This window comes from Stegodyphus dumicola, chromosome 10, assembly GCF_044657685.1.
Source record: "Stegodyphus dumicola isolate Sdum_Otavi_A_Nest chromosome 10, ASM4465768v1".
Lineage (NCBI taxonomy): Eukaryota > Metazoa > Arthropoda > Arachnida > Araneae > Eresidae > Stegodyphus > Stegodyphus dumicola.
The window spans coordinates 152000712-152020817 of NC_140777.1; the positions used below are offsets into that span (position 1 = coordinate 152000712).

General features: G+C 32.7%; 1 protein-coding gene across 3 annotated transcripts in view; it reads right to left on the bottom strand.

The window, feature by feature from the left end:
• Positions 1 to 20106, bottom strand: part of LOC118201757 (DNA-binding protein P3A2-like) — a 77965-nt gene that overhangs the window by 33366 nt on the left and 24493 nt on the right. For all 3 annotated transcript variants that reach the window (XM_085825714.1, XM_085825713.1, XM_085825712.1), the window contains exons 6-7: positions 15529 to 15678; positions 4615 to 4773 (exon numbers count right to left, since the gene is read on the bottom strand). In XM_085825714.1, the coding sequence (XP_085681840.1) occupies positions 4615 to 4773; positions 15529 to 15678 (309 nt within the window). The remainder of the gene's footprint in view (positions 1 to 4614; positions 4774 to 15528; positions 15679 to 20106) is intronic.

Sequence of the window (20106 nt, forward strand, 5' to 3'; positions counted from 1 at the left end):
AAAATAAGTGAAATTAATACAGATAAGTAATATGAAACTATGATAAATGTATGTTAAAATTTATGGGTGCTTGTATGTAATTTTTTTACATTATTATTATACTTTTTTATTATGGAACGTATTAGTGCTGTTCACAAAGGCCAGTTACCTTTTGCAAGTAACTGTCTAGGCGCCACTAGTGTGGAACACACTGGTTGGCTCAATAGGATAGCCCTAATGATGGATATGTTTGTTTAGGACTGTGGGGCCTTCAGTTTAACAAAATCAGGAGTTGCAAATGAAAGCTAATGGTGAAACCATAATTTCTGCAAATGTTAGTACTATTTATGGTGTTAAAATATAATTTATCAGTATGGAAATTAGTATCATAAATATTCATGTGTATTACATTTAATTATTAGTAATGAATATGTAAAAGTTTTTATTTGTGGTACTCTATTATAGAAGATCCTTCTATGAAGAATTATGATTGTGTAAACTCTCAAACAAAATGGCATTTGGACTGAAATGCTGAAAAATTCAATAGGAATCTAAAAATTAAATTTATTTTGAAAAATTGTTATTTATAAATTATATTATTTAATAATTGCTAATAAAAATTTTACAATTTACATTTTGCTTCATTTTCTAATGCAGTAACGCTTTTTCTTTAAAAAGGCTTCTCTGTCACGCCCTTTTTTCCTTGAAGGGGGGAGGGGAGAATATGTAAGAAAAATAAAGAATATGTAAAAGATTAAATTAGTAGCTTAAACTCAGGCGCGGTGAGATAGCTTCCCCGCAAAGCAGTTTTAGGGTTGCCACATATAGCGAGAGATCGCCCATTTGGCGACAAAATTGGCGATATACCATGGACGGTTGGAGAACCTTCTGGAACGAATTCTTACCGGTTTAGTCCAGAATGTCCGAACACAAGCCGAAAGCTATATAAACCCTGCTGGTCCACAGTCAGTGAGTGTGCTTCATCGAGAGGAAAGTGTGTCTCTCATCGAGAGTGTACGTCGTCTAGCGAGCAGTGCAGAGTCGACCGAGTTGACAGCCGGGCAACGAGTGCCGAGTGCACCGAAGGAATCTGTCAGTGTATTGCCATTAGTGCATCGTCGAGAGAGCGTGTTGAGCTCTGGGAATGACTGAACCGAAGAGTCGTAAGCTGTGGCTCTGTGTGTCGTCGAGTGCATCGCGAGTTGTAGCGTGGAGAGTCTTGAGAGTACGTGGAGTTCCGAGAACGACCAAGCAGAGTAGGGAGTTGTACTCTGGAAAGCAGAGTCGAGTGCTTTGCAGGAAGCTGTCTCCACCGTGATAGCCTGATAACCTGAAGGCTGTGTCGCTGATCGTATCAGCGTGTTTATAGTAGTTCATCGACGACTGTAAAACGTGTTTTGGAACTGTCCTGACAATACTGGTTAATAAAGTGTGTTTCGATACTTCATCAAGTGTCGTCGTTATTCACTCCAAATCTATGAACCCCGTACGAACACGAAGTAAGAAAATAATGCAACAGCTGGTGTCAAAATAGAAAAAGAAAAACGCAGCAATCTGATTCTTACGAAATTCTGATCATATAAATGGAACCCAAACAGTCAATAGTAATTTCACAAAATATTAACTACCCAAAGTTACCAAGATGTTGTTTGAAGATCTTCCTCATCCTATCAATCATTTGCCAATTTAAACTATCATTTATGACAATTCTGTTGGTGATAATTTGCCTGTTGTGTGTTATAATATACGAGGGCCATCCAGGAAGTAGATTACGTTTCCGTCTGTGTCCGCTAGGGGCGGGGCTAGCGCGGCCATCTTGGGGTCAGAGCGTTGCGCAGCTCAGTCTGCATCTAGCCGTGCTAGTGAGAGGTTCATGCTGTGCTCCGTTCAGATACTGTGACGGTTTGAAATGTCTGCGTTAATTGAAAATCCCGCGAGCTGCGAGGTGCGCTCAGTAATAAGGTTTCTGACTGCAAAAAACTGTAAACCGATAGAAATCTATCGGCAGCTTCGTGAAGTGTATGGGGACAACATTATCACTGAAGGTGGAGTGCGTCAGTGGGTCATAAGATTTCAAAATGGCCGAACCAATGTTCACGACGAAGATCGAAGTGGGAGACCCAGCATAGTGACCGCCGAACTTCTCGAAAAAGTCGATGCTAAAGTCCGTGAAAATCGAAATTTCACAATAACGGAACTTTCTTTGAGTTTTCCACAAATTTCGCGAAGTTTGTTGCACAAAATCATCAGCGAAAAGCTTGGTTACCACAAGTTTTGTGCAAGATGGATTCTAAAAATCTTGACAGAGGACCACAAAAATCAGCGAATGGCTGCAGCGTTGAACGTTTTGGACGCTTACCATAAGGATGGTGACTCTTTACTCGATCGCATCGTTACTGGTGACGAAACATGGGTGAAACATGTGAACTGTGAAACGAAATTGCAATCAATGCAGTGGGGACACACAAGTTCTCCCCAAAAACCCAAGAAATGCATGCAAACAATGTCGGCAAGGAAGATGATGGCGACTGTTTTTTGGGACAGAAAAGGTGTAATTTTGGTGGACTTCCTGGAAAGAGGCACTACAATAAACTCTCAAAGGTATTGCCAAACTCTCCAAAAACTCAGAAGAGCAATTCAAAACAAGCGCAGAGGAATGTTGAGCTCTAAGATCTTGTTGATTCACGACAACGCCCGGCCCCACACGGCAAATGTCACTCGTAAAGTTCTTGAATCTTTTAAGTGGGAGTTGTTTCCTCATCCGCCGTACAGTCCCGACCTGGCACCGAGCGACTTCCACCTATTCCCAGCAATGAAGAAGTGGCTGGCTATGCAGCGTTTTGATGACGACGCACAGCTGCAAGAAGAGGTAATGAAGTGGTTGAAGGCGCAGGCGGCCGAATTTTTCGACGAAGGAATTTCCAAGCTCGTACATCGCTACGATAAATGCCTTAATTTGTATGGTGACTATGTAGAAAAGTAGTATTTGAGTGTGGCTTTCATCTGTATATAATAAAATTTGTTTCCTATACTTTGTTTATTTTTTTATTCCAAAACGTAATCTACTTTCTGGATAGCCCTCGTAGATGGCAGCAAAATTAATAATTGAGTTGGATTAGCTTATGTCATTTTCCATCAAGGTTCTGAACTGAAATACGAACTCTTTAGAATTCCCAATGAATGCAGCGTTTTTCAAGCCAAATTACTGTGCATTAGTGAGTCAATTAAGTGGATATCTAACAACTGTTCACTAAGTGCTAAATTTCTTATTCCCACTGATTCTCTCTCATCCTTATATACTCTTAGGAATATCTTCTCATGTAATAAATTAATTGTCTCTATGCATGCCCTTCATGCTCTATTCATGCTTATCTTTTCTCATGTATGTGGCCACACTGGCAATCTAGGAAATGAAAGGACTGATTGGTTGGAAAAACAAGCTAATCATCTTCAAGTAATTACTCCAATGATACTTCCCAAGTCATTTTACAAGAACAAAAATAGGGATGATACAATACTCAAGTGGAATGAACTATACAGGAATTCTACTACTGCCTCTTTGACTAAACTATATTTTCCTTCCATTCCTGACAGATTGAATAATTCACTTTCTCTGCAATTTTGAAGTTACTCAATGTATAACTGGACATGGTAAATTCAATTCATATCTGAAGATATTTAGATTATCTAGTACAGACTTGTGTTCATGCAGTTTCGGGAGAGTGCAAAATGTCGAACATTTGTTGTTCTATTACATAAGGAACTCATTTCTAGGTTAAACTCTGTGAATATTAAATTTCCTCCCCCTCTTCACGTATTTGTCCAACATAAAATGGCTTTCTCTTTCTTCTGTAAATTTATCTCTTACGTGTCATCTGTGAATTTGTAAGTTTATTTTATTTTGTGTTGTGTTGTTGTATTTGTTTTTTTACTTAACTCTGTAAGTCTTGTGTAACACTATGTGATGCACAAGGAATTTAAAATTTTCAATTAAAAAAAATGTTCTAACATAGGTATTTCGACACAAAATCAGACTTTTTTTGAAATAACATACCAATTTTATTCCATATTTCAATTCTATGACTGAAATTATGCCTAGATATTAAATGTTGTAAAATTTAGTGCAAAATTTCTGGAGAAATTCAAAAATTTATCTTGGGGTGATTTTTTTCAGTTTGAACCAAGAATAATTCACTTGATGAACTTCTTAATATATAGCAACCAATTTTCCTTTCCCTTCCATTATGCTGGAGCGAAAAAAAGGCCCCTCGTTCCTACCTTTTTAGATTGTGCACGAGCGGAAAAAAGTCAAAATGTTCCTACTTTCAAAGAATTTTAGCAGTCTAAACCACATTTGATGTTCTATCGCTTTCAACAAATATGCCAAATTTCAAAATGTGCCAATATATAAATTTGCGTATATCTTCAGAAATTTTGAATAAAAAACTAATATTTTTGCAGGAATGCTTAGAAATACATCTACTTTAAGATGATGGTAAAAATTTTATAGATTATAATTCAAAACATACTCCACCAAGAATTGCACGCAAAATGAGCAACTGGTGTTCAATATTTTATTTTTGAATTAAAGAATGCAATAATGACAGAAATACTTGTTTTTGTAGTAAAACTCACCTTTTGCTTATCTTCATCTGTACGTGCGTCACTTCTGACATTTGCCCACGGTAATTCCTTAGGCCACCATGCTGGCCTTGTAGATTCCCGACCCCAACCAGGCTTTCCTCGTCCAGTTGAATATTTTAACATCAAAGGTATGAAAGTTCGAAGTTGAGCCTGTATTATTTTTTAAAAAAAGGAAAGAAATATTATTTGTGTTCTAAAACAATAAAAATGTTTTTCTTACATAAATAGTCAATGAAATATTTGTAATAAATTGGTGAAATCACTACACATGTGCAATACTATGCGGAAATCTGATATAAAAACTATAATTGATAAAACTTCCCTAAGACAATCAACTACAGTTCACACATATTTTTTACCTAGGGTGATAGTGGTTACTTGAAAATAAGTAGCTGCCATTGATGTTTAATACCATTATTTTATCATACTCTCAGAAAGACTGACCAATGGTTGTTGTCAAGGTGAACATCTATCTAATATTACCTTTAGAAAATTACATACAATTTTTATATTTCTGTTTTGAACTTTTTCTTTTTATTAGAAAATGAGAAAAAATGGCTTTGAGTGGCTTTTCATGCATATTTGAGAACTAATGAGTATTATCTTACGCCATTTATATTTTGAGTATTGTTGGAGATGTCAAAGCTACAGTTATCACTTGTTGGATTTGTAAAAAGAAACTGTGTTGTAATAAGATGTTCCATAATAATAATAATTATTACACTGATTTATAATAAATCATTTAATAATAATAACATAATTATTTATTACACTTTCCATTACTATTCTTCTAACATTCGAAGGCATAATGGAACATCTGGTATCCAAGAACAGGACACAACTGCTTTTTACGAGTGAGTAAAAAATATTTTTATAGTTTGCTTTTATTCTTTATTCATTATGGAAACCCTATTGAAAAATAGAAAACAACTTAGAAGGTTGTTTGCTTGAGTATATAATTCTTTTAATTAGGAAGAAATTAAACTGAATTAAGAAAATTAATAAATTAAAGATAAAGCTTTATTAATGATAGCATTTGAACAGAAAATATAAACAACTGTTGTATTCTGAAAATACTTCTGATGCCGAAATAGAGAAAGAGATAGATGAGTCAAACATATATTGATCACTGGAGGTCTTTAAAACAGAAGCCAGAAATGCTAGTGGGTAAACAATTATCTTCTAAAAATGAAAGTTTGAATATTACTTTGCAGCCGAACACTTCATTGCATTATCAAAACCTAAAATTACCTACTTTTGACGGTACTGTAAGAAATTGGCTCTACTTTTGGAGGCAGTTTAAAAAATTGATGAGAACATTAATATTGATTTTCATGATCAATTTTTGTATTTATCTCAAGCAATGTAAAAAGGCAGCCCTGCCGAAGAGTTAAAAGTTTTGAAAGAAAGAAAAGAAAGATTGAACTGCAAGAAGCTGCACGATTACATTTCCTAAATACAGTCCATGTAGTAGATGATCATTTTTAGGTTGATTTGCCCTGGCTGGAAGATAGATCATCCAGATTATTTTGATTCAGCCAGGAGGAGACCTAACAAAACTGTTAAATGCTTTAAAACAGAGTCCAATTACGAAGCTTATGAAAATGTTTTTAAGAAATGGCTAGAAGAGGGAGTAACTGAAGAGGTTTCTAAAAATGATCAAGGTTGAGTTCCTTACCTTACTCATCAAGGAGTTATCAAAGAAAATTGTACTTCAAAACTCCAACTAGTGTTTGTTGTAAGTTTTGTAGTAAGCTAAGGTAAAGGCTTTCCTAGTCTTAATGACTGCTTAGAAAAAGGTCCAAATCTAATAGAGCAGATTCCAAATATTTTAACATGATTTCAAAAAGAAGAGTTATTGCTGTTATACAAAGAGCCTTCCTACAAATAAGTGTTTCACCCATTGACAGATATTTTGAGGTTCTTATGGCTTGATAGTGATGGTCAGCCGAAAGAGTACAGGCATTGTCATGTAGTTTTTGGTGTAGCAAGCAGCCTTTTCCTTCTAAACTCTACTATTCAGCTTCACTTACAAACTGTTTTAGAGAAAATAGAAACTGGTGAATCCTCATATTCAAAAAGTGTTATTCAAAAACTTATGCATAGTTTCTATGTTGACAACTGTGTCAGTTGTGTTAAAAATGAAAACAAACTCAATCTTTTTAGAGTGTGGGAGTTCAATGATATTAATGATGATGCTTCTGGCCGATACAAATGTGCTCGCTTTAATATGGAATAAACAATCTGACACTCTACAAATAAATAGTGGTAGTATAAAAGAGTTATGTTTTGAAAAAGTAACTACGCATTTAATCTTATCTACAGCTCATAGATTGTTTGATCCTCTTGGTATATGTTGTCCTGTCATCCTTATCCCTAAATTATTGCTTCAAGAAACATGGAAGCAGAAGATAACAAGGGATGGAGAAGTTGATATCTGCATGAGAACTGTATCTTTAAAATGGCTGAGAGATATTGACTATCTAGAAAAGATCCGTTTTCCCAGATATTTTGGTTCATGGAATACAAGTGAAAATACTTCAGTACATATTTTCTGTGATGCCAGTAAGCATGCTTATGCTGTGGCCGCTTTCATTCAAATAAAAACTTTTGATTCTGTTAAAGTACAACTAATACAAGCCAGGAGTAGAGTTGCACCAACTGGAAATGAAGAAACTATTATCACAAGATTGGAATTACTTGCAGCTACTATAGCATCATGACTTTCGTCCTCAATTTGATCCAAGATACAGAGTGAAGAAATTTACTTCTGGGCTGATTCTTCCACTATTTTAGCATGGACAATGAGAGAAGAAGCCTGTAATGTCTTTGTCCACAATAGTGAACGAAATATGAAGACTAACGAGTAAACATTCTTGGAAACATATTTCTGGTTGCATGAATTTGGTTAATCTCCTGAACAGAGGTTATTCAGCTCTAAATGTATTGAAATCTAACTAGTGGCTGCACCCAAATTGGCTTTACTTGCCTGAAAGAGACTTGCTAAAAGGTGACTTAAATTAAGATGAGAGTGAGATTGTTAGAGAAAAGGAAAAGAGCATAGTTTTATCTGTAACAAAATGTTTAGTTTTTGCATGCATGGTTACCAAGAGAGATTGGTATTACAAATACTTATCCAAGTACAAAAAGATAATTAATCTAATTGCCAGGATCCTAAGATTGATTGACTTACAATTGCTGAATGAACAAGAAAACCTTGATTCTGATGAAATTTTTAAGGCTGAGAATTTATTGATGAAAATAGCTCAAGAACATATTTTGTGAATGTAAAAAAGGAGAAATTAAAAACTTTAGTAGTATTCAAGGATCTCAGTGGAATCCTCAGATTGAAAACTAAGCTTACCTTTCGTGAGGATACAGAAAAATTTTAAATGTCAGCTATTCTTCCATCCAATCATGACATTGTCAAAAGATTAGTGCAATACTATCACGAGAAAAACTTACATGCTAGTACTCAAATTTTTATAAATATTCTACAAGAGAGAATTTGTATTCTGAAAGATCGACAATTAATGCACAATTGCTGAGACCAATTCAAAGACCATACCCACTTAAATTTTCCAACAATGATACTATTATTGAGAAATTTTCAACCAAGAAGGTGGGAAATGAAACTTGTGAAAATTTTGCCTCTGATGATGTGTGTGTACCTGAACCTCAGATTCAAAAGACTAGAGCAGGTCGTACAATCAAAGTACCTAAGAGACTGGATTTATAAACTATTTATAAGTTTCTTTTGTAAATTAATTTTTTAAGATAAAAGTTAACTTAGGTGGGAAGACGTCAAGTTGAACATCTATCTAATATTACCTTTGTTTGATGTAATTTAGAAATTACGTATGGCAACAGTGGAGGTCTTTTTATACCTATGTTTTCAGCTTGTTCTTTTTATTAAAAAATGAGAAAAATGGCTTCGAGCTGCTTTTCATGTGTATTTGAGAATTAATGAGTATTACCTTAGGCCATTTATATTTTGAGTGTTGTTTGAGATGTCAAAGCCACAGTGTCGCTTGCTGGATTTGTAAAATAAACTGTTTGTGTTATAACAATATATTTCATCCCTACTCTTCTGACCTTCGAAGGAATAATGGAACAGTTGTCGTAAGTCTTCCTGAGAGCTTTCACTGTAATTACAAATCAAAGTACTACCTTGAACATCTGTTGCTTTAAAAACTATATGCACTCTTTAACTCACAATGTAGTTATAGCTTGATATTATAAGTTTAAAAACTTGAAGTCTATAGTGAATTTGTTCTTGTGACATATCAAATGTATGAACTTGATCCAGCATTCCAAGAGAGAAGAGCTATGTCTGCCATTGCTTAGGCATCTTACAGGTGACAGTGTGAATTTGCCAAGCTCCATCTGAATTTTTAAACATATCCTCCTTTGAGATGAATAAGTTTTCCACCTCTCTTTCCCTTCAAATAATCTTTCAAGACAACTTTCAGCTCAACAGTATTTTAAGTGCTCTTACAGTGCAAAGACACTATAACATTTACAAACATCCATGCCTTTTCTGAGCTTCGAACCTGGACCCAAAGCTATTGCAGCCAGCTATGGTACCACCATGGCAATAGGGCAGCTAAAGTAAATTCAATATATCTTACCAATTCAGCAGTATAGCTCGGTCTAATTTACATACTATATCCTAGAAAATTTCCATTAGCCTACAGACAGATAAAACTAAGTAGGACAAAGCCTCATTATAACACCCTTGTATTGTGCTGTGGCAGCGATTTATTCTTGCCAAGTTCTTAATGTAACCCTATATATTTTTTTCTTTATGTAGTTTTCAGATCAGATTACATGAGGATTGGTTGCGAGTCTCCAGTACTACATCTGGATTTGAACAGAGGATAAATCCTTGGGAATAATAATAATAATGATGATGATTTAGAAATTTCTTAATTTAATATAATTAGTTTAATGAGACTATTTTTATTCTGAACACGAATGTTGAAACCTTGCGCATCTTCATTTGCTTGCGTCCTGAAACTGGATTGCACTATTTGGATCCAAGGTACGCTGTTTCCTCATTTTTGTGATAATTTATTGATTGATTAAGTTAAATTGTTAACTTAAAATGACGATTGAAACTGGTAATCTAATTAAACGACGTACTGAGATAAGAACCCAGACATGAAATAATGTAACAAAATAAACACGACTCTTCAAAACGAATCAATATCTTTAGAAGAAAAATTTGATCTTCTGAATATTTGCAAAAGTTAACTGAATGAGAAATATGAAATTTTTAAGAAATTAAATTCAGATATTCTTTATACCAGTGCCAATTTCTAAAAAGTAATCGAAATTGCTAAAAACTATAGCGAGAAAATTGTTGAATCACGAAATTTGTAAATGAACGCAACATTCTTAACCAAATCACTCCTTCTCAAAATACTCAACTGAAAAATTATTCTAGTGCATTAAACACTGTCAACTGTTCAGTGAAATTGCTTAGATTTCTGGGGTCAATTTACTAATGCCATTAATAATAATCCCAATTTGTCTCCCACTGATAAATTTTCATATTTGAAATCGCTAGTTGTTGATAGCACATATAATGTTGCAGCGGGTTTTTTACTTACTGAAGAGAATTATAATTCAGCCACTATTTTATTTAAAAATCGTTGTGGTCCAAGATCTAATAATTAATACCTAAACTTTTGAATCTGAAGCAAGAAAAAATGATGCTAATTAAGGAATTGTGAGAGCTCTATGATAGTTGCGAAATTCAAGTTAGAAATTTAAATTCTCTAGGTGTTGCAGTCAGCAGCTACAGACATTTACTCTGCCCGATTTTATTGAAGTTGTTACCCGCAGAAATTGTTCTAGATTTTAATCGTAAAAGAGCTGATCAAAAACAAACAACAAAAAAAAAAAAAAAAATTGGATGTAGAAGAGCTTCTTTCATTCATTAACAATGAAACCAAATCTAGAGAAGCCACAATCAATATGCGAAGCTGTAATTATCATGTTAAAAAAGAAATGTATAAACAGTAACATTACTAGTAATTAAATAAATTTACTAGTAATTATAAGCATCAGACACCTACAGCGTCAGCATTTTTCTTGTTCCACTGACCTACGCAATTCTAAGAATTGCAAGACATACTCTATTCCCAAAAAAAGTGAAAAACTGCATTAAGAAGGTCGATGTTTTCTCTGCTTTGAAAAATATCATACTTCGTTGAAATGCGCTAAATTTAATTCAATTTTGTGTAAAAAGTACAATTTCAATTTTCATTATTTTCTTTTATAATAATAAATAAATAAAGCCTCAAAACCTCCTATACCAGTCAAAGAAAATAATTCTGACCTATTACCTCAGTATCACAATGCAAAGTAAATAAAACTGAAGTAAAGAAGTAATTTTGCAAACGTCATGCGTTTTAATGGAGCCCGATACTCATTCAGAATCTACCTTGTGTTTATTTGATGTTGGTGGTCGAAGATCTTTTGTCGCAAAGCAATTGGTATCAAAATTTAATCCTCCGATTATTCACCAAGAAAATCTTCAAATATTTCCCGTCTGATACTTCGGACTCCAAACCAAAACATCTGAGGCCGTTTCATTGAGATTATCCCACAAATAAGATCCACAAGATTAATCTCGCTTCATTTTTATCAAAGCATTAATCACTGACATTTTGAATGCAGTAATTTATTGCCCCAGACTAAACAAGAATATATAGAGCAGGTGGGCACCATTCTATCTGTCTGTAGAAGCTGAGGATTCAAACATTAATTTGTTGATAGGAGCAGACTACTTTTATCCAATTTGTTATGACAAAGAAGTAATGAAACTAACGAATTCTCTCTTCTAATGTGACTCGTTATTCAGCTACTCACTTTCACTACACACTAGCTATTTCGAAGAAGGAAAAAATGGAATGAGTACAGCTTCAGTTTTAAATTTTCTGATAATTAACTCAAAGAAAGAAGACTTGAAATTTATGTAGGAATTAGAGGGTCTTGAAATCAGACAATCACAGGATAGTAATATGTCAGAATTAGATTGTGAAATAATGAACAGATTTGAAGATAATCTTAAATTTGAAATAATAGATATGAAACAAGTTTAATATGGAAGGATGAAAAAATTAAAAGTGGGGAACAAGTATAGCTAGAAGGCGTTTTGATGAATTAAATCATAAATTCAACAAAAATGATGAGTTATGTAAAAATTATAAAGCTATTGCATTGGAAAATGAAAATAGTGGAGTTGTTGAAAAATGTCCTGATAAAATAATTGAGAATAGTTATTTTATATCTAACAGACCAGTTTTAAGAAAAGACAAATCTAGTACAAATGTTAGGATGATATTTGATGTGCCTTCCAAAGGAAAGCATTTAAATTCCTTGAACGACTGTTTATATCCAGGACCTAATCTTAGTCCAAACATACTTGATGTTATAATGAATTTCAGAACATTCAATGTTGCATTTTGCTCCAACATTGAGTATGCGTGTTTGCAAAGTGCGATTACTGAAGATAATTAGAATTATTTAAAATTTCTATGGTTTAGTGATGAAAAGGACAACGTTGAATTCTTAAGGTTTATGCCTGCACCCTTTGGTGTAGCTTGCAGTCCTTTCATATTGCCAGCTACAATTAAATATCATATTTGAAAATATAATGAACATCCCAAAGTAGTTAAGATTTTAGATTTTTCTTTGTTCGTAGATGATTTAATTTTGAAATCTGATGATGAAACTATTTTTCATCAACTGCCTCAGATATTTTTAAAGAAGCAAAAATGAATTTGTGAAAATTTACAATAATTTTGTTCCTTTTAGAAAAATGTGGGAGAAAAATAAATTATGTGATTCAGGAAAAAAATCGAATAGGCTAAAGGTATTAAGGATTACTTTGGGATACCAATACAGATAAATTGCATTTTGAGATGCAATCCCTTCCTAACAGTTGAAAATTTAATCCAACTAAGCGTGCTGCTCTCAAGGCTATGCTGAAAATATTTGACCCCATAGGATTTTTTGCCCTTTTGTTTGAATGAAGCATCTAATACAATAAACATGGTGATAGGGTTTGGAGTGGGATACTGTTTTGCCCAATGATTTGAAAGATGAATTTGAAGGCTGGATTTCGGAATTTGAGCATTTTAATAATTTTGAGAATTTTAATAAATACCTCAAAAATATTTCCCTCAAGGTTTCATATTTTTTTAAATTCCAGCCTTAAGGCTTGTGTGGTTTTTGTTTATTTTTGTGACATCACTAATGATAATAAAATTAAAACCAGTCTAATTTGGACCAAATGTAAAGTCCTTTGAATTGGAAACCATTTGTAGTGAATATAGTTATGGAAGTTCAATCTTTAACTGATTCCAAAATTTGGAACCATATCCCAGGAAAAGATAATCCAAGTGACCTTTTAACCAGAGGTGAAAAATTGAATAATCTCATCGAAAACAAGTTATGGTTTTACGGTCCTGAATGGTTATCAATGTCAAGTGATATGTGGCCCAAACCCAAAAATATCATCATTAATAATGATGCTAAAGACGTTACAGACAAAAAGAGATCTGATTTGAATTCCGCACAATTGTCTTGTGCTGTTGATGGATTTCCAGATTCCTTGCTAAAATTAGAGAATTTTAGTTCTTTAAACAAGGTGTATAATATTACGGCATGGGTCTTTAAAGATTTTTAAACAACACTGATTAGAGGAAATCTGAAATTTAAAGTCACCTCTCATCTTCAGAAATTGAAAAGGCAGAATTGCACTGGATAAAACAGACACAACAAATTGCATTTAATCAGGAAATTGTCACTAAAACATGAAATGCCTATTGATAAAGCTGAATCCAAAACTTGATGAAAACAGTTTGTTAATCATTTCTGGAAGACTTCAATTTTCTGGGTTTTCTCAAAAGGAAAAACATCCTTGGATTCTGCCAGGTGGAAATTTTCTAATTTATTAATTAAGAATGCTCATGAAAAGGTTTTCCATTTTGGTATCACATGCAACTTAGCTCATCTGAAGGAAAAATATTTTATAATTAAAGGTAGAAAAATGTTAAATCAGTATTAAGAAACTGCATGATTTGTAAAAGATTCAGTGCATCCCCTGGAACAGAAAAGGCATACATCATGTTATTCACTTGTGCAGTCACTAGAGCCATCCATCTCGAGGTAGCAAGTAATTCGAGCACTGAAACTTTTATATTAGCCCTTAAAAGATTCATTTCCAGAAGAGGACTATGTAAAGCAATTTATAGTGATAATGTGAAAACCTTCATAAAGACAGATTGTTTTTTAAAAAAAGTTTGAAGTCGAATCTCTCAACCTGACATTCAGCAATATTTCAGAGAAAACAGTACCAAGTGGAAATGTCTTTTTCCTAGAGGTAGCTGGTGGGGCAGATTTTGGGAATGCGTGGTGCGTTCCGTAAAAATGCCTTTGAAAAAAATCCTCTGTAGATCATGCTTCACCTATGAAAGAAATTCAAACCACACTGACCAAATTTGAGGCTGTCAGGAACAGTTGTCCTCTGACTTATGCTTATGAAGATAACAGGGAACCTCGTCTGATTACTCCATCTCATTTTTTTATTGGTAAGTGTTTAAAAATTCCTTGCTAGATGTGAACTATTCAACTAAACACAAATCAAACAAAACTGTTTTCACGAAAATGTCGAGAACAAGTCATCACTCATTTCTGAAAACGTTGGCGAAGAGAATATTTACTTGAACTTTGCTCTACCAATTTATCCCCTCGCACTAACACTCCTATATTTAACACTGATGATGAAGTTTTGATTCAAGAGGACCAAATGGCAAAACACTTATGGAAATTTGGAATGATCAAGGAACTGTTTATTAGTAGAGATGGTAAAATGCATTCATATGCCCTTCAGATGTCTTCTGCTATAATTAAAAGACCGATACAATTACTCTATAAACTAAAACTTCGCAAAAATACTTTTTAAAGTATTTTTGCGAATATTTGTTGATTATATGTTCTAGTTCTGTTTATGATTGTATTTTATATGCGTCAATTTATTCTTTAAATGTTTTCTGCGAATGTAAGTAATTTCATACTTACATTGGAAGTATGTTTTCATGATATTTCTATTTGTTAATCTCTTTTGAAATAATTAGATGCATCTGAACAATTGTTGCATATCTGGGGGCAGTGTGTTGCAACCCCTTTGCGCTGTGGTGCTGATTCTTGCCAAGTTTATAATGTAGCCAGTATATTATTTCTTTATGCAGTTTTCAGATCAGATTAGATAAGAACTGGAAGCAAGTCTCCGGTGCTATATCTGGATTTGAACTGAGATTAAATCCTTGGCAATAATAATAATAATAATGATGATGATTTAGGAATTTGTTAAATATAGTTAGTTTAATGAAAGACTATTTTTGTTCTGAACACGAATGATGAAACCTTAAAATATCATATGCCACTAACTGAATAGCATATTATTAGAAAAAAACATTATGACTGTATGGATGCTCTCCAGTATATCCATCTACATGAAAGCACAATGGGCATAAAAAAAAACAATTGGAAACAAAGTATGGCACAGATCTACAATAAATAAGATCATTAATTTTACTTTTGTCAGCTCAAGACAACTGGTAAAATGTCACTAGGACATCAATACCTTTTGACAGTTTATTAAGAATAATGTTTTATATTGTAGCACTTTGTCCCTTTTCATTATACAAACAAAGATTTTTGATTAACCTGAAAATGTCAGTGCTCATATATATATATTTCTGTCAAGGAAAAAAATCATGTATTTCTGTCGAGACAAAAACTTCAAACCTGAATAGCAGATCACTTGCACTTCAACATAGCTAATTCCAACAAATTTTTAAATCAAATACACTAAAATTGTATACTTACTTGAGTCATTTTCTCAACTGGTGTAGGAATGCCATCAATGACTAATGGAGGCAATTCATGAAGAGTAGGATCATCTTGTGTTTGAGGTGGAGCTTGTTGAGCTAAAGCTGATTCTAGCTCTTGCATTATGACAGTTTTACAATTCCTTACCTAGAAAAAAAGGAGTCATATTTTAGACTCTTTATTTAGCTGACTAAAAAATGTTCAAGAGCGATAAATACAGCATAAAGTCTTTAATCTGGACGTCCATAATCAGGAATGATCTATAATCCAGACCTCAAAGCTACAAACTTTCTGCACATGCGTAAATGCATAATGCGTTTACACATACACATAATACCTTTACGCGTGCGCATAATACATTTACGCATGCACGTTAAATGTATAATGGATGGTATAAGCTAGGCTAAAATTATCTATTTCAGTTAATGTTGCAGATTGCATTGTTCCTTAATCTTCTAATTGGATTCGGCTTATTATTTTTTTGCAGACTGTTAGAGCAATTTTATAAAAAGTAAGCTTGATCTTTCAATTATGTCAAAAAGGGGGGGCAATGAACTGGAAGTTGATCTGTCAGCACTATACTCACCTTCAGGGCAGATGTTTTTATTTTATTCGGCTTATAAGTGTTTCATGTAGATGTGCTCCGATATGATTTAAATCAATTTCCTTGTCATTATAAATATCACGAATACACAAATAGTTTTCTGGTTGCAATTTTCTAATTTCGACTATGCGTAATGTATGCTTTACGCATACCCGCGTTGAAAGAAATGTTTAATAAAGTAAACAAATAAATATTAAGCTCTTTTTTTTTTTTTTTTTTGTAAATTTTGATACCCTTTATTTCATAAATTACAGTTTCATATTTTTAATTGTATAATTTCTGCATGCCACCTTACCAGATTTAAATTGATGATCTATAATCCGGAAAAACCCCTAATCTGGAATTGCCAAATTCCTGATGAGTCCGGATTAAAGACTTTGTACTGTATGATTTTTAGAACTGTCAAATAGTGTTACTCATGATGTAACTTTTCCATAAGAAAATAAAGTATGTGCAAATATAAATTGAAAATTTCATGTTCTGTTCTTGCATTAAAGTTAAACATAATCAAGACTAACTGGGTTTGAACCTATCAAAGGTAATGCTAGTTTCACTATCCATCTATTAGATGTAATCAACACATCTATTAGATGTAATCAACGTATTGGAACAGGAAGTTCTTAATACTGATGCATACCAAATCTTAAAATATTTGACTAATAAAGATATCAGTTTATCTCAAAATGTATTAAAAACTTAAAAAATTAGACTGGAAGAAAGGATCTCCAATCTAAAGTGACTTGTATAAAGTCTTTTAAAGTCAGATCATAGTCAAAAAGTAACCACAAATTTACTGACCAGGTTATTGATGCTGTGCAAGATTGGGTCAACATGCAGTCAAAAACTTATTCTTCTGAAATTAATACTAGGATTAAAAACATTTTTTTACACCTATATACTTACAGAGATCTGTCAAACTGACAAGAATAGGAAACCACATATTTTCTTTAAAAAAAAACCTTCCTAAAAATTGTAATTTAATTAAACAAATTTAATATTAAATAATTTTTGTAATTATTTTACTATTTAAATTTAATAAAAAATAATAATGAAAAAATATTTACAATCTTAACCCTAGAAATACCAATAACCATCAATCTGATGAATTTGCAGTTGTTTTTATTTGCGCAAGGAAAGTTATGTTAGTTTTAGTATAAACAGATTTAGAAGAACATATACCACAGCAATCTTCTCTGATACTACCTATTATCTCTAGGAATTCAGTACCTTTTCCTGAATCACACAAGGCAAATAAAGGGTATTTCGTCAAAATAAAATAAAACTAGTACTATCCTCTAATTCTATTATGATTTTGCTAATATTCATCATAGTCTATTTATTTTTGATCATCTTTACTCACACTAACTGAAACTTTTTCTAAAATGTCCCGACACACTGATTGGAACTCAACGACTGAAGATAATTCCTTTGTCTTGAGCCTAATGATTTATGTGTATGCTTTAGGTATGTATGATTAACAGATAATCACACATGACATACGCCTTGCTCTGCCGAACCATGGAGCGACGAAGCTCGTTTCGAAGTTATCGAAAGATATTTCAGCTAAATTATGATTTTTATTTAGTACCTACATTTTATCTGCTTTTTATATTTATTACCAGAAAAATGATTTTACAAAATAACTGGTTTATTAACTATGAACCTGTTATTTTGATCAGTAAGCTGACAGAGATAGCTATACATCATACAAAATTCTGAAATTAAAGTGGAAATAAAGTTGGATATGTATTTACCTTATTACATTGATGACTGTCAGCATAAATTACAAAATTAATAAAAATAATGGTTTTTGTAATTTTGCTCACAAAGTCCAAAATCTATCAAAATGTTGGGTCCTATAAATCTAGTGTTAAGAAACTTCCTAGGAACTGGAACATATGTATGGCAATGGCAACTGACTATTAACAAAATAGTATGCAAGTTGTTTCACTCTATGCAGTAAATAGTTTAGCTGGTAAGTTCCTATTTATATTTGAATGTCTCTTGTAAAATGTCGATAAATTTCAAGCCGATAAAAGTGTAGTTAGTTACTGGGAAAATAATAAATAACTCCCCGTATGCTCTAGCATAAAAATCAGCGATCATTAGATTTTTGTGTTAGATTTGGGAAAAACATTAGTAATTATTAGAACTGTTGAAGGATGCACACAATGAAAATGCCATAAAAAGAGGAAAATGAGTTTAATTGCCTAAAAGATTTAAAGATGGGTGAGAAACTATGATGGATGATCTTAGAAGTTGACAGATGTGAAAAACACTGAAACACTCCTTTACTTATATAACCAGGCAACATACATAACCATTATAACCTCTATTTGAAAAAGCACATCTAAAAAAATATATTGAGGAAAAAGAAGATTGATATTGAAATTATTAAAATTAGTAGCATGAACTTTTTTAAACAAGTAAAATGAATTTAGGTTAAAATAACATGTTGAATAATTATTATTGGAAACATTAAACTAGAATCAGTGTAATGTTTGCAGGACTAATTTCAATGGTTCTGTATTTAAATCATCAAAAATTAGTCTTGCCAAAATTTACAAACATCATGCTGATTCTTGTTTTTTAACTAATCCAATAGCAAGTAGACTGAATACTAATGACATTAATCCATTTGATGAATTTTCATTAGATTTAAGAAATTTAAAGATGATGCAAATCTTAACTACAGCAAACCCTTACCAAATGTACATTTGTGGAACGCAATTTTGTATATGTGCATTACCTTAATTTTTTCATTTTAATTTGCCCAACATTAAAATTTCATTATATGCAGTTCAGCATTTTGTTCATCAACAGTTAATGTTCAAAGAAATAGCATACAAACTGCAAAATTAATTAATTGGCAAATATGGATTTTCAGATTTGGAAGAAAGTGGGGCCAAAGAATCGAGAAATGACGAATAAAGAACTGTGTTCGGTGTCTGAAAGAGTATTGCTTGGCAGCATTGTTTTACGCCAAGCAGAGTTTGGCTTTAGTGTAACCCTAAAGTTATTTCGTTTTTGCTTTATTAGTATGAATGATTTCTGACTTGATGTAAGAGCATATGGTTGCTCGCTCTTTAGCTAAGTTACATAGGTAACTATAAGCACATGCGTGTGCTAGTATTCAATAATGTTGTTTTTGTTAAAATAAAATTGTTATTGTTAATATTACAGTCCACTTACTGAAGTTAAGTATCATTAAATAAGTTCGAGCTATCTTCGGCAAGAACAGTTTGGTCTCACGTTAGCCGGAGAAGAAAATGGCTACTAATATTGTTTCATTGAATCGCCAACGCGGCGTAGTGAAAACGAAACTCGGAGCTTTGATAAAATTCCTTGATGAGTATAAAATGGAGGAGAATAAACTCAACCATGATGTTATTATGAAGACTAAATTGGATTCTTTGTTGGAATTAAAATCTCGGGTTAAACAACTCATAGTGGAATATACCAATTTGCCAGAGGAAATTGACTTGAAGGATAATCTAAGCATTACACAAGAATTGGAAGAAAGCATCGAAGAGTTCGAAGTAAGATTTAGAATTTTTCTTTCTAATTGTGAAACAAATAATAAAGATAAATTTGAAACCAAAACTGTTTCTAAATCAAATTTTAAACTGCCTGATTTACCTCTTCCTCAATTTTATGGTAAATATGAAGATTTTAAAAATTTTAAAGTGCAATTTATGTCTATGATTGGTAATAATAATAATTTAAATGATACTGAGAAACTGTTTTATTTGAAAGCATCACTTAAAGGTGAAGCAAAAATGTTAGAATCATGTCAGGATACATTTGAGTCGCTATTTTCTGCACTTGAAAGCAGATATGAAAACAAAAGAGCAGTAGTTGATGCCTTTATCAATAATTTGTTGAAATTTGAAAAAATAAATGACTCACCTTTTCAGTTGAGATCACTGGTAGATAATGTTAAAAGATGTTTGAGATCTTTAAGTGTATTA